The sequence below is a fragment of the Fukomys damarensis genome, unplaced genomic scaffold, assembly GCF_012274545.1.
Source record: "Fukomys damarensis isolate Sample0158 unplaced genomic scaffold, DMR_v1.0_HiC HiC_scaffold_23, whole genome shotgun sequence".
Lineage (NCBI taxonomy): Eukaryota > Metazoa > Chordata > Mammalia > Rodentia > Bathyergidae > Fukomys > Fukomys damarensis.
In genome coordinates this window covers 20,042,496-20,059,708 of record NW_022900935.1, presented here as the reverse complement: position 1 = coordinate 20,059,708, position 17,213 = coordinate 20,042,496, and the positions used below count along the sequence as shown (strand labels likewise).

Sequence of the window (17,213 nt, the reverse complement as noted above, 5' to 3'; positions counted from 1 at the left end):
CGCGCCCCAGTCATCGCAGTTACGGTACACGCCCTTCTCCAACACGTACTGTTCGCCGGAGAAGCCCACCTGCCCATAGGCCACCCACCTGCAGGAAGGGCAGCGCTCGGATCAGCAGGGAGGAACCGGCACCTCTCCCGGAACCGCCCAGCTCCCGCTCCGGGGAGGGATCACTTACACGCCGCTGAGCACGTGGATGGCCTGAGTGCGGGGCCCGTGTTGCACTAGCTCCACATCCGGCAGTGCCGTGCTCACCTCCACGCCGTGCCCTTGGAAGTCCATGTCCTCAAACAGCACCACAGCCGGGTCCCCGAAGTCCTGGCCCCCGGGGATAGACAGGTCTATCCAGCCCAAGACTGGAAACATCTGGGAGCGCCCAGACCCCAGGGACACAGCCCACTCGAGGAATTAGGGGTGAGGCACTCAGAGTGGCCCAGGAGGAGCCGCAGGAGGAGAGAGACTGGCCCTCAGTTGGAGATCAGGGAGAGAGGTTCAAATTCTTCCCTGAGATTGTATGGGAAAGTTGGCTGTGACCAGGGACAGAGGCAGAGACCAATTGCCCTTGTTTACCGTCCGGATGATCCTCAGGGAGGTCAGCAGCTCGTCATAGCCTCCCCAGTGCGACCAGTCAGCGTACTCGCCCTCCTCCAGCAGATACTGGTGGCCTCGGAAGCCCACTTTCTCGTAGCCCACCCAACTGGAGGCAGGGGAGGATGGACAGACCCAGTTACAGAAGTCCCTGGATAGCCAGCTACCCCACCCAGGACCACACAGGCTGCATCCCACCCCCAAGGCAAAGGTCAATAGGGGAGATAAGGTGGAAGGAATCACCCTAAGTCCTCACCAGCCCCCAAGAACCCTCAAGGACCCCACAGAGGCGAGGTTGGGGCTCTGGCTGTCCTCTGGCTGCTGAATGTTGTAGATGTCTCTGCTCACTTCCCAGCTCTGGCCCTGAAAGCCTGCGGCCTCATACACTATAGCCTGGGGGGAATGGGTGTCAAGTTGTTGGGGCTGCTGGACTCAGACAACCCAGCCAGCCCAAGAATGGCACTGCCCAGTACCAGCCTCACTGAGCTCCATCCGGTCTCCACTCTGCCCTCTGCACTGTGCTCACACATCAAAAGCCAGTTTCCAGTGAGCGGGTCGGTTCTATCCTCCCAGACCCAGCTTCTGGTCCCGGTCCTTCTCTCCTGTCTTCCAATCTCAGCCATGCTACCTCCACCACCACATCAATGGCCCTCTTTGACCCTGAAGCCCAGCTCCTTACCTTGGGCTCCCCTGGCTTCTCCACACTTGGACAGCCCTGCAGAGGAGACACTGCTGAGAGGCCAGCCCAGAGGTGGAGGAGGACAGATGGGACCAGGGACCTAGGATATTCTTGATCCCGAGACCCGCTAAAAATGACAAGTCCCTCCTCTCCCCCACCCCTTGGGTGAATCCTCACTCTCCACTAATCCCCAAGAGGAGCTCCCAAGTGTTGTCTGCCAGGAGCACTGTTTAGTTCCCTCCTCCTGCCCACAGATGTGAGACCACACTCCTTGGGACAAGGGACAGAGGGCTTGTGGGTGTACCCTGCTCCTTACCAATCTCATGGGCTTCAGGGAGCCCACAGTGGGGTCTGATGTACCCAAATCCTCCAAGGTAGGATACTCCCCAGGCTCCAGGATATAAGGGGTGTCTTCAAAGAACGGTTTGGGGTATAGCAGCCACCTGAGGAAGGGAGAAGGGCTTTTGCACCCCAGATCCCAAGAGACATCCCCAGTCCCCAGGCTGAACTTTGGAAGCTTAGATTTCTTACCACTTGGCCTTTATATGCGCTGTTCCCCTGCAGTGTTTTCCTCATTCATTCAATAATGGATGCTCAGGGGCATCCAGCATCATCAACACCATACTGACCAAACATACAAATTCCTGTCCTCCTGGAGATTGGATTCTGAGACCACTCATCCCAGCTGAGATGTCTCCTCCTTCAGGAAGGCTTCTTTGATGATCCCCGCACCCCACTGTCAGCTGCTCTGCTGCTTTTCTGTGTTCCCAAAACTCAGTACTCCCACATCCCACACCTCTGGACTGCCACTGTCTACTTGCCTGTTCCCACCAGGAGACTGAGCACTTTTGAAGGGAGGGAATGTCCTGTCACCTGTGTCCCCAGAACCCAGAACAGGAGTGAATGTTGGATTCCAGAACAGCCCAGACTCACAGTCCTGCAGAGACGGTGGCAGATGCCACCTGCAGGTGCCTCTCCAGGCCCCCAGCTTCCTTCAAGGCTTCAGTTAGCTTCACCTGCTCACCCTTGAGGCCCTCCTCAGAGAACAGACTGATCTCCGGGGTGCAGTAGTCCTGAGGGAGAAGGGGGGACAATGAGGTGTAAAGGAACGCTCTTTGGAGGCTACGGTGCCCCCTCCTGCTCCTGAAGTCTGTATAGCCAGAGCTCCAGGGATGCAACTGGGCCATTCTTGCAAGATCAGCTAGCTAAACCTGAGACTAAAGTTCTTCTTCCACCTTCGGGACCTGAAACCAAAGATCCCAGGAGAAGCTGCAAAGCATAACACCCTTCCCTTGTCTCTGACTTCCGGCCGGGTTTGGATAGGCAAGCTGGTTAGCCACTTCCTGAGGTCCAGCTTTAGGTACAATTCCAGTCTCCACCCAGACTGGTTTTTCTTTTCTTTCTCTCTCTCTCCTCCCACCCTCCCTCCCTCTCTCTTCTTTCTTTGGTGGGGGCACTAGTGATGGACAGGGCCTCAGGCATGCTGAGTACGTACTGTACCACCAAACCAGCCAGCCCTCCAGACTGGCTTTGACTGGTGTCTAAATCACATCCCCGACAGCAGATCTTCTCTGATTTATGAGTATTTTGCGGGGGAGGGGGTCTTGCTGAGTAGTTCAGGCTGGCCTTGAACTCACTATGTAACTCCAGCTGGCCTCAAGCTCATGGAGAACCTCCTGTCTCAGCCTCTCAAGTGCTGGGATTGTAAGTGTACCCCACTACACCCTGCTTCTGCATGTTTATCACTAGGGCCATTTTAATGCATTCATTCATTCACTCATTCTTCAAATGACTATGAAACATCTACTGAGTGGGTGCTATGCTAAGGTCATGTCTGCCTGTCCCAGTCAGTCCCCCAACTGGTTAACATTATTAGTCCATTCAGAGTTGAGTAAAGTGAGGCTCAAGGTCATGGAGCTTGTAAGCAGCACAGCCAAGAACAGAGCAGCACTTTTTTAATTCAGTGTTGCAACCTGTCACCACCCACATACCTGGCCCACAGTAGGTGCCCACTCAGTGCAGAATGAATCCAACAACCCTAGGGACCCTTGGGGGCCTTGCTTTACTCTTGTACCTCATTACCTCCCAAGTGAAGGTGAATTTATTGAGTTGCTCACAATGAACTGTCCACAACTGGACTGACTCAGAAAACTGTTATACCCCGCTCCTGGGACACTGCAATAGCTGTACCAAGATTGCAACAACTCTGGGCTTAGCTACTTAGCCCTTTCATTAAAAACAAAAACAAACACCCACGCTAGACCCTGTTTAGACTCATTGGTCTTTCTTCTGGGTCTCTCTAGGGGTCATGGTTGTTTTTATGGTTTGTTAATTCATGCTCTGAAAACAGGGTTGTTTTGGGCTTTACAAATACGAAATTACAATGTCGACTTTTCTTCCTTTTTTTAAACAATGTTGATTTTTTTCAAGCCCTTGCTCCTTCCCTCCCAAATCTCTGGGACCTCCTAGGATTCCCTGCTGACTGCTCTCCTATTTTTCTGACATCCAAAAGGGTGTTCATAAATCCTCAGTCCTGTAACACAGTTTTCCTCCTTTGAACAAGCCCTCACAGTTTGTCTGACTGCGCAGGGCAAAGAGTGCCTCCCTCTCACCTGGCCCAGGGGCTGGCACTCAATAATCAGTGGGCTACCAACAAGTGAATGAACAAATACCCACGGCACCTTGCACCAGTGCTGGGCAAACCTGGCCCATTCCGGCCACTCAGACCTCCCAAAGCTGTATTCCTCCCAAGGTTGTGCCAGGCCCTGCCTCCCCGCAGACTGTACACACCCAGGGTCTCTCTTCCACCATGCCTGGAAGATCAGGAACTTACAGCTAGCTCACAATAAAGCCCCTTCTGCCCCATATAATCTCATCCAGACTTGCCACTCTAGGTACTCCAGGCTGCCCCCCTACCCAGCCCGCTCACCCAGACAGCCAGCCTCAGGGAGCCAATGCCTCGCGTGTTCCACGCTGGCTGCAGGGCTCTCAGGTCCATGTCTCCTTCAGGCAGGACCAGCTTCCGGCCCTGGAACTTGGGCTGTTCATACAGCACCCAGCTGTGGGCAGAGACCTCAGGGTCACAGCTGGGAAGGAGGGTGTACCCACGGTCTCTGAGTAGCTGATGAAGTTTCCACAAGGTTGGGAGTCCTTTACAACCCTAGGGTTACTGCCATGCCCACTCACCATCCTCGAACCACCCTTACAGAGGTGACAAGGGCCCAGCCCGAGGCATCAGCAATGTCTTCCCAGATCTCCCTGCTGCTACCCTGGCAGCCGGGCTGTGAGAAGAAGATCACCTGAGAAGGCACAGCACACATCCTCAGGTTCTGTCCCCGGATCCCATTTCCTGCCACCCCTGCCCACTTGCCCCACACGCCTACCTTCCCAGGCCTGGTGTTCAGCTTGCCCTGTGTCTTCAAGGATGGGCTCTGGAACAGGAGTGACAAGAAGTCTTATGGGGTCACCTACGTACTGCTCTCCCACAACCAGACAGTCTACGGATGCCTTGTCTTCCCTATTGGCCTCCACCTCCAAGAAGTTGATCCAGAAGACACCACACTTGTTTCTACCCCACAGAGGGCTTTCACTCCCCTTTCCCAGCTTCCAGGATATGGGAGCCACCAAGCCCTTCAAAATCCACAGTACAGACTTCCTGTTATACAAACGGGGAGACTGAGGCCCAGAGAAGTGTGGCTTGCATGGTTTAACTGAACTAGCCCTCAGACCCAAGCTCCTCCCCGCCTCCAAGGACTCTGACTACCAGTACCATTCTCCTCACAGCACCCAAACCTGGCCAGGCACCTCCCCTGCCCACCCAAGGCCTCACTCACCCACCCCTCCAGGGGCTGGGCACGTGTCAGCTTCTCTGGTGGTGGCCTTCCACTGCAGAGCAGGGGCAACTGTCCAGGCACCTTCCTCAGCCCTGGTGCCCCATGGGGTGGCAGAGCAGATAGTTTTGCACCTAGTGGTTCTGGGGTGGGTGCCTCCTTGGTGGCAGACATGAGACTGCTAAAGAGAAGGCTGCCACCGAGTCGGGAAGTGGGCCGGTTTCCAGTCTGCAGTTCCAGCCCAAGTTCTGGGTGATGGCTTCTGGCATCCGCCACGTGTTTCTTCATCATCTCCAGGGGTGAAGAAGAGTCCTGGGTAGGCCTGGCAGAACGGGAGCCCCATGAGAGGCTGGGACCTGTTTTCTCCAGCCTAAGCTGGAGCTTCTCATCATCGCTCAGGTAGGGGTTCTCTGGTTCTTCCTCTTCTTCCTCCTCCTCTTCCTCCTCCTCCTCTTCCTCCAGGGCAGGCACCTCCTGGGGGCTGGGTCCCAGCACCCATGGACCAGGTTGGTCCTCCTCGATGGCAGGCAGTGTGGCGTACACGGCCAAGTAGGAGGAGCGTGGGGCTCGGGGCAGCCGGTGAGTGCGGAGGATCTCAGGGGGCTCCATGCTCCGTAACGTATCCAGGAAAATCTCCAGATCAGCATCCAGGACCAACTCATCCTCCTCACTCGATGACCCTGGAAGTGACTTGTCCTCAGCAGAGTCAGGGGCAAGCTGGGACTCCAGGCTGGCCTCTGCCTCCTCTGGCACTGCAACAGGGGTGTCTCCTACACCAGGGGACACCATGTCCACTGAGGGGGTTGGGGCAGGACTAACAGCGGAGCTGTGGATGTCATCTTTTTGAGGGGATGAGACAGGGCTCCCTTTGGCACCTGGGATGGCCTCATTCTCTTTGGGGAGTTGGGGAACAGGAGCATGTGGGCCTTGAAAAGTCTCTTCCTTGGTAAGGGAGGGGGCAGGGCTGCTTTCAGCATTCCAGACAACCTGCTTTTGGGTGCTAGGGCCTCTTTCTGGGCTCTGGGCAACCTTGGCTGGCTTAGGGGATGAGGCATCGGGAGCACCAGGGCCTTGAACTGCCTCTTTCTGAGTAAGGGAGGAGGCAGGCACATTCTCAGAGTCCTGAACAAATTTATTCCTTGGGGAGGAGACAGCAGAAAGACCTCCTGGGCTGGGGACAGTCTTCTTCCTAATAGAAGATGGAACAACAGGTTGTCCAGGCATAGGAACAGCCTCGCTCCTCTCCACAGGTGGGATGGGTGCAGCAAGGGGATCCACAAGCCCTTCCTTTTGTACAGAGGGCAGGCCATGGAGACTGGGCCGGGCCCTGGGCTGAGAGGCCAAGCCTGGGGAGGGGGGATGGGTCTGGAGTCTGGGAGGGGAGGGCACTGGTGCTTGGCTCTGAGAAGTCTGGGGAGGCAGTGGAGTAGGGCTGGAGGCTCCCTGCATCCTTCTGGGCTCCAGGGCCCTGCCTTGGTCTTGGTCTGGGCAGGCTGCAGGGCTGTCTCGGTTCTGGGGTAGGTGAGGACTCACCGAGCTGCTGGTAGGGACCTTTAGGTGGGCTGTCCCGGTCTCAGGCAGTTCCCCAGGTACTGTGCCCCCTGTGCCACCCAGGCCCTGGCTCCTTGGCACATTCATGGGCCTGGGGAGGTGACTGGCCAGGGAGCTGTGCTCAGCAGGCACCAGGCTACTCAGCAGCTCCCGGGCCTTGCTGTGGCTGGGTGAGCCCTCAGCCCGGGGGTTCACCACCACCGTCCGGACCGTGCGGGCCACATGGCGGCCCCTTGGCAAGGTCTCACCCAACAGCGTGGGCCCTGTGGTCACCGAGCTGCTCACCCGGCGGTCCACGTGGCCCCCTACTACTGTGGTGGTCCGCACAGTACGTGTCACTCGACACTCCTCACGGTTCCAAGAGCTCCCACTGGAGTGACTCAGGCCTGGGTGGGGGCTTGGCTCCCGGGGCCCAGGCAGGGGCACCAGCAACTCAGTCCTGGCCGTGGTTCCCATGCCTGGTGGCTCAGTCCTGGGAGCCTGGGGGATGCTGTCAGTCTGGTCTGCAGCCTCCTTCAGCCTCCTCACTGGCCTTTTCTCCTTCGGGGGTGGGATATACTTCTTGGAAAAGATGGGTCCGTGGCTCTGGAATTTTGTAGAGCCAGCCTCATCCCAAAGGCCCTGGTGATTCACGGTCTCTTCTTCCCGAGTAGCAAAGCCATTGACTTCCTCTTGAAGGTGGCTGTACCCAAACATCTCCTCCCGGGCCCCTGACACCAGGGACACCTTGTGAAAACGATGTCTAATTTCTTCCTGGGCCGGAGGCCGATGTCGCCACATCAGGGTGGCACTTACCACTCGGGCCTCAGCCCGGGGCGGGGGCCCAGCCTCCTCCATGTTGGGCCCCGGAAACCTGTCCAGAGGTGTTCTCTTCACACTGTAGTCCAGATCCCTGCAGACAAGGCCAGGAAGAAAAGAGATGAGCGTCAGAGAGTGGTGAGGGTCCCTGAAGTACAGAATAACTTCCCCTGCCACACTCATGCTGGGTGCCCTCGGGCATGTGCTTGACCTTTGTGTCTCTGCTCCCTTGTCTGCAGCGTGGGCGTGATATTCCCAGTTCTAATGGGATTCACTCCTTACTCATCTCCCCACTTTCAAGTGATTCCCTCTGTCGAGGTCTTTCACAGGCTGAGGTCTGAGCCTGGAAGGAGGCAGAAGGGAGCAAGCAGAAAGGAAGATGAATCTGGCCTGCTGGTCCATGGATGGCCTAGCCTGGGCCTCTACCTAAGAAGCCCTGGGTCTGGACCTCCAGGGGCCAAAAACCAGAAAACTAGAAAGGCAGAAACTGAACAAGCATTGTTCTCACCCATTCCTGCCAGGTTTCCTAAAAGAGTTCAGGAAAACTGGGCTTTGGGCTCAGACACAGCGTGGACCCGCCTGACCCTGTGCTCACCATCTGGATGACCTTGGCAGGCCACATGGTCCCCAACCACACAACGAGAGTCTTAAGAATATATGCTTCACAGGATCTTGCCAGGCAGGAAGGAATAAGAGAGAAAGAATGAAAACTTGGCTTTATAAACGAAAATGCTGGCTCATAAATGTCACACTGTCATCCCGGAGGTTTGTGACCAAATGGAAGCAGGTGTGCATTCACATTACTAGCAAGAGCGTGTGACAGTAACGGTGAGGGCAAAGGGACACCGCTGGGTACATCTGTGGGTCTCAGTGGAGCCCCTAAGGCAGTGACAGCAAACTTTTAGAAATTTCAGTGCCACAATCTGCTACGGTACAGGTGCCATAGGGGTTTGCCTCTCTAAGGACACAGCGCTCTGAGCTTTACACTGCACTTTTCCCTCCTTTCTCTCTTCTGAAATTGTTACTTCCCTATGGTACAGAAGAAGAAAGAGGATCGGAGAAGAGCGGCTGGCCCAGAATGATGTAGCCAGTAAGTCTCCAGGCTAGGGTTTAAAGTCATGTCTTCTGAATCCACATCTTCCCCTCACTCCTTGAGGTCTTCTTTCTTTCCTGACCTCCTCTTGATCTCTCTGGGAATCTACAACCTACTTTACTACAACCCTGCCAAAGACATCCTCCTCTTCTCAGGATCTGGTGAATTTCCCAGGCCTTAGTAGCAGCAGTAGCAATGGCTATTGCTGAGGGCTTCTGTGCCAACATTGAAACCTCAAAATAATTCCAGGAGACTGAACTCCATAAGGGTAAGTTGTTACTAAATTATAAATAAACGCTCCCATCTTGTACATGAGACTTTTTTAGTTAAAGAATCATCCAGGGTCACACAGAAGCAAGTCAAGACTTTACCCCAACACTAAGTGTTCAACCACCTAGCAAACCCCTAACTCCCCCGGTAAACTGAGGCTCTGGTTTGAGTGTTTACTTTCAAGGGGGCCATCTCAGTCCTGGAGAGGCCATCCGTCCCCATTCTCTGACTCCCAGGCTCCCATGACATCCTATTCTCAGACCCCATGGAGCCCAGAGGTTGACCTGTTTATCCCTCCTGTCGGCCCAGCCTGCCTTCAGGTCTAGGCCTCCTCTCCATGAGGCAGGCCTCTGAGGCCCCAACCCTGGTCAGGAAGGGACCCACTGCCCCAATTCCCCTCCCCTATCTCCACCCAGTACCTCCTGAGAAGCTGGTGGAACCCAGAACTTTGACCCTGCTCTGTGGCCCCAGCAATGACTCAGGTTTTACGAGGAGGAGAGATGAAAGGGGCTGAGGCCCAGGGAAGCCTGATTTGACTCCTGGACCACTGCGGGATATGACGGCCTCTGGGACAGAGCCTGTGGACCCCAGAAGTCTTAGGGAAGGGAAGGGGGAGGTCTGGGTGATCCCAATCCTTTCCTCAGGCCAGGGCTTCCTGAGGAAAGGACCCAGCCAACACCCAGCCCCTGTCCTCATCAAGGACAGCCTTTCTTCTCAGCGCACCTTGCCTGCCTGCCTGCCTGCCTGCCTGCCTGCACTCCTCCTATGTGCAGCTTCGACACTCACCAGGACCTCTACAGTCGCTGTCCTCACTGGGTCCCCTCTCCACTTCTGAGTTGTACTCCCTGCTCTTCATCAAGACTCTCTGTCCCCAATGATGCTGACAGTACTCACACAGCCGGGGTCCTAGGCCATCTATTTACTCACTTACTCGTTCATCGGCCTCTCATTTGATGCTAAGCATGTCAGGCCATGTGCTAGGCCCTGGTTTCTCATGACAGTGGTATCCTAAGAATCCAGGGGGAAAGAATCAGATATGTGAAAGGCCCTACAGACTCATAGGAAAGCAACCTGCAAGGAAACTATTGGTAATTGTCTTAAGATACTTCCCGTGACCTCCCAGCAATCAGAACTCCATACCTTTCTCAGCCCAACCCAACCCCTGAACAACACCCCTGACAGCCACTCATTCCACAAGTATGTGGTCACTGGATTTTCACAGGCTTCTAGGGACAGGGAGGTCACCGCTTGACAATTCACCTGCCCCATCCCTGGACAGTCATGCCTGCAAAAGGTTCTTCAAACTCTGCTGGAATCTGCCTGCCTCTAGCTCCCACTTTGCCCTTATTTGGGAGACACACCCCACTAACCAGCTGCCTCTCCCGGGCAAGCAGACATGCCTATTTCCAGGGCACTCTCTTCTCCAAGAGCCCAGACCAGGAGATTTGTTAGCAGGGTGACCTGTGGCCTCCAAATGAGGTTTGTGGGGTGGGGAGAGGGCAGGGGGACTGTGGGAAAATTCTCATAACCCAACAAGTCCTAGATCTCCCTGCTTACGTGTGAGTCACCCCCAAACTGGGCCAAACCAGTCACAGGCCTACATGCTGGCAAACACATGCTGGCTCACACAGTCGCACGCAGCACAGAATAGTACAGAAACCTACTTAGAGAAACACACCCAGAGACACACGTATCCACACACAGGCCCTCAGAGACAGCACACATCACAAGTCACAGACCCACACACACAACACACAGAAACAGTGGCAAACCCCAATGCACACATTTCCAGTCCACACACAGTCAACTCACGACCACAAACTCTCCTCCCCTTGAAATGCACCTACACTTGAATGTGGACACACATACTTGGATGCAAACCTGTCTTTTACCCCCCTTACAGCCTCAGCTGGGTTCCACCCAGCTGAACTTTTCTCCAAAAAGTGGATAGAGAAAGATGATAGCCCTGGAAATCGCCTTCCTCCCTCTCTAAGGGGGTCCTAGCCTCCCACTGGAATCCATTATTACCCACCTGGATCCCAAACAGCCGGAGAGTGCCAGGCGGAGCTCAGCTCAGGCTGCCGCTTCCCCCCGAAACTCTTTCCCCATCCCCTAGATGGAGCACTAGACAGCTCTCTGGGCCTGACTGGGCCCCACATGGCCCTCTTCCTTGGCAGGGGATTAGACCACTGACTTCTGCCCAGAAGACCTGGGCATCCCTACCCTGGCCTCTGCTGGCACAGTGCCACCCAATTCACCGCACAGGCTTCCACAGCAACCAGTCAGCCTCTGCTCTCACACGGAGCCCAAGAGGCTTCTTTTGGGGGCTGGATGGGAAAATGGTCAGAGCACCAGAGTTGCAGAGGCCCAGGTATAAGTTCTAATTCCCTCCACTGTCCAGTTGGCTTTGGGCAAATGACTTTACCTTGCTGAACCTTAGCTTCCTACTATAATTAGGTGGTGGGATTAGTTCCTACTCCATGGGACTGCTGTGAGGATTAAATAAAATTATACTTAGGAAACAAACCATAAATGTCAGCCACCACCGTCATTATTAGGAGCTCCCCAGAGCCTGCCTGGGACCCAAGGCCTCTTCTTGTGGTCTTTAGAGTGTTCCCATATTTAGCCCTCCTCCCTGAGTGCTGAGGGATCCACATTTCTCCCAGTGGAGCCCACCAGGCAGGAGAGCCAAATAAAAACCAAGGCTCCGGAGTCTTGGCGCCTATTCTCCTGGCTGCCAGCACAAAGCCAGGTGGGGTAATTATTGCTGCCACTGAGGTGTAATTAATAAGCATCCCTGCTATTTTGACAGCCCAGCTCTTTGGAGTTCAAAGGATGTTCCTGTAACCTGACTACCAAATCCACTCAACAACACAAGGCCCAGAGAAGTTAAGCAATTTGCCTCAAGACAGCCAGCACCTTGGCTGGGTGCCTGTTCCCAGGCTGGGTCTGTGGCCTCCTGAACAGAACTAGGGAGCGGTGGGTGTCGCTGAGAAGAAAGCTGCCCATGATTTTCCATGACAAGATTTCCACGTCTCTGATGGGCAGGGGCAGAGAGCAGCAGGGGTCTCAGAGTACCTCCTGGGAGGGAGGGGTGGCAGAGTCAGCTCCGGGTGCCAAATGAATGAGCGTGCCGTTGGAGAAACCCAGGGACAAGGCAGAGAGACCCAAATGGGGATGGCCACACCAGCTTCCCTTCCCGCCACCAGACCGAGCTCTACTCACCCTCTGTGTGGGGACCCAGGCTTCCAGCCGGGCTGGACCTCCTGCCACTGGGCCAAGCTCCCCTGATGCGGCAGCGGCAGCGGCGGAGCTCTCAGCTGGGGCTCCTGGAGCAGGTTGGTCGGGCACCCCGTGATGGGGCGGAGCCCCTGGGGAGGCTCCAGCCAGCCCCTGGATTCCGCAGGGCCGCAGGGGTGGGGAGCTGGTCGGGCCGGTTCCTCACCCTCCTCCCTGGGTGTCTGCCCACACCCCTGCAGGGTGACAGTGATGTGGTAGCGGGTCCTCCCGGCAGGCCGTCGTGAGTGGAGGATCCGGGCTGACTCTGACTGGACAGGCCCTGAGGAGTCCCGCTCGCCCTTTGCCCCTTCCACCTCAGTGAAAGATGCTGGGTGGGGCGGCAGAGGCGAGTTTTCCAGATTGCTGGGCGGCTCCAGTCTCAGAGTGAGGTCTGGGGCTACTCGTGGGGCTTGCTGGCAGGTGTGGCCTGGGGTTCCCTGTTCTGTATGTCCAGGAGAATTGCCTTGGAGTAAGGGGTGCTGGGCACCAGCAGTTTCTGCTGAGACCACGGCCGGGGCCTGGTCCTCGGGTGCCATGGAGGCATAGTTGGCCAAGTCAGAGGCACTGCCCACAGCTGGCCTCTGCAGGCGCCCCAGGGGCTGAGCTGGTCTCCCTGAGGGGTGCTGGCGCTTCCGAGACCAGAAACCACCATGGCTTGTGACCCGAAGGTCCCATTCTGAATGGCTCTGGGCTTGGACCTGGGGAAAACCAGAGGCAGGGAACACGGTGAGAGGGGTCAGAGACATGGTGAGGGCACCTCCCCTCTGTCCTCCACGTGTCCCTAGATGTCCCTCACTGTCCTCTTTGGCACAAGGGAAGCTAAGCAGTGCTCTGACAACCACCTGAGCTGCACTGGCAGACGCTGCCAGGGCCACCACAGCTGAACAAAGGAGCAGGACCCTGGAAAGGTCCTTCAGCTGAAACGCACGCCCTCCCATTCCACACAAGAGGAAAATGAGTCCCAAAAGGGCAGTGACATGACTAGGGTCCCACTGCAATGCAGAGAGAGCTCCCAATCCTTAGGCACCCCACTGCCTCCCAGTTGATGAAGCTATAGGGCCTGGCAGTGCCTTCCCAGAGCCGTGACCTCATCTTCTTTGTAGGCCTACTGCTGCTTTCCCAGGCATCCGCAGGCCTCTGACTCTGGCGCCAACTGCCCTGGGGATCAAGTGCTGTGTGGGCATGCCTGCCTCAAGTGCCCATGGCCTCTGCCTGCTGCAGGCTACCTGAAGGCCTAATGCCACCTCCTTTGTACCCTGGCAACCTGAAATTCCCACAGCACACCTGGGAGGAGGTCCCCAGGCACAGAGGTAAAGAGGCCATGGGAGAAGCAGGGGAGGGCGGACACCTGATCTGTCTGCCCTCTTCCCTGAACTCCAGCTGGGCTATGGGAATGAAGGGAGAGACCTCAGCATCCCAGATCCATAAGGACACTGACCCTCAAACTACCAGTCTTCCCAGATAGACTTGTGTCCTTGGCAACAGGGGAGCCAAATGTGGGGTCAAAATCCCTTCCCAGGGGCCTTCAATCTCAATTGCTTTCATTTACTCATCTATGAAATAGACATGGTCTTTCATTTCCTAGGGGCTGGATATCTCTAGTGACAAAAGAGTAGGATGATTGGTGTGGGGGCCTGAGTAGAGGTGACCTGGGCCTGGATTGCACTGCTGCTACTTTCTGGCTGCAATACCACCTGTATCTCAGTTTCACCTTGTGTACAGTGGGTATGATAATAATAGCACCTGTCTTCCTGGAGTGCTGTACAGATCGTGTGAGATAATCAACACAGAGTGCCGCACATAATGAGCATTCAATTAAACTCTGGTCATCACTCATGATATTTGGGACCAAAGAGAGCCATATGGCTGCTGCAGCCGCCTCTAGAAAAGGCTGTCCTCAGCTCCTCTAAGGACAGAATACTCGTCACTGTCAATTCATGGCTCAGGCCTCCTCTGCAGAAGGGGAACTGTGGCCAGAAGGTCAAGTCACAGGCTCAGTATCATTTCTGGGGGTCCCTGCCAGGAAGTGAGGAAAAGAGGCCAAAGATGGGCAGAGGTCAAGATGGTGGATGGGGGTTTGGGGAGCAGGCCTTTCCCCTATATGCCTCTCCTAAGGACTCCAGCATAGGACATGCATGTTTCCTGAGCACCAGGCCCTGTGCTGGACTCTCTCCACAGCCTTCAGAAAGGCATTATTGTGCCCATTTTTCAGATGAGAATGCCAAGGTTCAAACGTGGGGAGAGATCTTCCCAGGGTCACACAGTGAATCAGCAGCAGAGGGAGGACTGGAACTCCAGTTGTCTGACTTGTGAGTCAGGGTTCTCAGAGCCTGCCCCGCCCTCCCTGAGCTTCTGCTCCCCTTACTCCCTCTATCTCAGGTTTTCTCCTACCTTGAGTCTGACATCGCCGGTGCTGCCAGTGCTGCCCCGGCCCTGGGCGAGGTCGGGGCAGCTCTGGCCACCCCAGGGTCTGGGAAGAAAGCATACAGGAAGGGAATGGAGTAGTTTCTTCCTGTCCCCACACCGTCATCCCAGACTGGGCCCAGTAGCCCTTTCCCCAACCTTTTCTCAGGGCCCACAGCCCAGCAGCAAGAACCCCTCAAACCTTTGGGGAAGGCCTATGTAGCTGCCTCTTCTGCTCCCTCCCCTAGCTGGCTGCCCCACCCCTGGAGGCAGAGAAAAGGAAAGGGATGGGCTGAGTTCAAAATGGGACCAGGCTAGGCACGGTGCCGCATCTGGCAATCCCAGCACTTAGGAGGCTGAAGCAGGAAGATTGTTGTGATCCAGGCCAGCCTGGACTAGAAAGTGAGTTCAAGGCCAGCCTGAACTGCATAGCGAAATCCTGTCTCCAAAAAAAAAAACAAAACAAAACAAAACAAAACAAAACAACAACAGGGCGGGGCATTTAGCTCAGCAGTTTGGTGGCCTGCCTTGCAAGTGCAAGGACCTGAGTTCAATCCCCGGTACCAAGAAAAAAACAACAACAACAACAACAACAAGAAGAGGACGGCCAGGGATTTGGTTCTACCCAATGCCTTGCAAGCGCAAGGTCCTGGAGTTGAGTTCCAACCCTGGTAACAAAAAAAAAAAAAAAGGATGGGATGTGGGGAGACAGGAGGTGAGGGGGATGGACCAGAGGGGAATCAGGCCTGGAACAGAGAGAGAAGACAGTGAGTTGGTGGCTCCAAATGTCCACATTTGCTCAGGCCACCCTGAGTGCTGAGCTGAGCACTAAGTTTTGCCTTCATGGTACAAAAAAAAAAAAAAAGGATGGGATGTGGGGGGACAGGAGGTGAGGGGGATGGACCAGAGGGGAATCAGGCCTGGAACAGAGAGAGAAGACAGTGAGTTGGTGGCTCCAAATGTCCACATTTGCTCAGGCCACCCTGAGTGCTGAGCTGAGCACTAAGTTTGGCGCCTTCATGGTCACCATTAAGCCTCACAATATTTCTAGCAACTGGGTATCAGTGCCTTCATTTTTCAGAAAAGGAAATTGAGGGCCAAAGTGACTGGCTTGGAGTCACACAGATAGTGAGCTTTGGTGTTAGGCTACCAGGACGGTCCCAATCAAAGGTCAGCTGGCTATTACCTCACTAAAGGGAGCAAGACCAGGAAGGGCCTTGTCCTCTCTGTCCCGGCCCCCACTTTGGGCAATCAGCAGGGATTAGAGGGGATCCCACTTCCACAGCCAACAGGAACGGAGTCCAAGTGCACACAGGGCTGGTGTCACCAGATCAGCCCCACAGCCCCTCCCTGCCTCCCTCACTCCTGACTCACCTGCACCCCCAGCCTTCCTCCTCCGCAATAGCGGGGTAAGGGGGAAGACCGCCCAGGCCTACAGGGCTGGCCGATTTCAGCCAGACAGGGAAAAGGGAGAGGGTGTGTCTTCCAGGAGCGGGTGGGCAGGGCACTGGTAAGGTGTGGGTACCCCGGGGCAGTCAGCTTCCAGCTAGACCCTCCCCGCTCTAGGGTGAGAGAGCCGCACAAACTCCTCCTTTCTCCTTCCCCCACCTCGCCTCACCCCTCCTGGGCAGGCTGAAGACAGCTGTGTGATAAGATCAGAACAAATTGCTGGGTAACTGCATAGACACACCAAAACACACCGCGCCTGAGAACACACTTCACACTCTGCCGACAGAGGGCCTGTGAGCTACTGCGCCCGCTTGGATTTTCATTCTCACTAGGACACCAGCCCAGAGAGGTGAAGCAACTTGCTCAAGGTTACCAGGCCAGTGGCACTAGAGTTGGGGGGGGGGCTCCCTTGGCTTGCAGTCTGGCAAGTTTCCAAGGCAATAGAGCTCCAAGATTTGAGCTCTGGTGTCGAGGCCACTTGTGATTGTACCCCAGCTCCACCACTTCTGACTGTGTGACTGCAGGCAGGTGTCTTCACCTCTCTCAGTCCCCATTCCTGGATCTGAATCACACGCAATACCGCATAGGGCTGCCATGAGAATTACATGAGCCAATCCAGCCACAGCATGAAAGCAATTGGTAAATAAAGGTTTATTGCTATTAATCTAGAGCTGCCTCTGGATAAGAACAAATGCAATGCTGCCGTACAAGGCAACTCGGAATCTGTTAAGACTCAAGAGCACAGGAAATAAAGACCAGAAAACATTGACCTGTGATGTGAAAATCAAAGTCCACAGCATCAGGAGGAACCGCCACGTTTGCTTTAAACTGTCTCTAGGGAGGAAATCATAAAATTGCCAAAGTTGTTTTAAGGTTTTACTAGAAAGCAGGGATGTTCCACAATCACAGATCCACAACCGTGGTACATAGACACGTATATTTTTGTTCTCTGAGAATCCATGCATACTGATTTGAGCACTTATAACACTCTAATACACATAGAAACAGACAGACAGACACCTTCTAGGCCTGGGCCACCCCCACCCGGCCTTTCTGCATCTCCCCTCACCTATCTCGGGGTCTGGCCTCCTCTGAGGTCTCCTTCCCCCTGCGCTCTCTCCGGGCCCCTAGTCCAGCCAGCAGGCGGGCCAGGCGGGCTCCCAGTCCCCCACGTCGCTCGGTCATGGCGAGGCTAAGACCTCCTCTGCCTTGGGCCGTCTGGACACCTTACTTCGGGGGCCACCCGGATCCGCTGCATCCGTAAAGAACTCCT

At 55.4% G+C, this 17,213-nt stretch overlaps 1 protein-coding gene across 1 annotated transcript in view; it reads right to left on the bottom strand.

Annotated features, from left to right (window-relative positions):
• The window catches only part of Crybg2 (crystallin beta-gamma domain containing 2), a 27,158-nt gene extending 9,970 nt beyond the window's left edge, over positions 1-17,188 (bottom strand). The window contains exons 1-14 of the mRNA XM_010633179.2: positions 17,010-17,188; positions 14,480-14,558; positions 12,035-12,786; positions 5,101-7,540; positions 4,651-4,698; positions 4,454-4,566; positions 4,197-4,326; positions 2,201-2,340; positions 1,584-1,710; positions 1,268-1,303; positions 845-981; positions 571-697; positions 179-318; positions 6-88 (exon numbers count right to left, since the gene is read on the bottom strand). Coding sequence (XP_010631481.1) covers positions 6-88; positions 179-318; positions 571-697; positions 845-981; positions 1,268-1,303; positions 1,584-1,710; positions 2,201-2,340; positions 4,197-4,326; positions 4,454-4,566; positions 4,651-4,698; positions 5,101-7,540; positions 12,035-12,786; positions 14,480-14,558; positions 17,010-17,125 — 4,468 coding nt within the window. The 5' untranslated portion in view covers positions 17,126-17,188. The remainder of the gene's footprint in view (positions 1-5; positions 89-178; positions 319-570; positions 698-844; positions 982-1,267; positions 1,304-1,583; positions 1,711-2,200; positions 2,341-4,196; positions 4,327-4,453; positions 4,567-4,650; positions 4,699-5,100; positions 7,541-12,034; positions 12,787-14,479; positions 14,559-17,009) is intronic.
• Between the last annotated feature and the right edge of the window lie 25 nt (positions 17,189-17,213).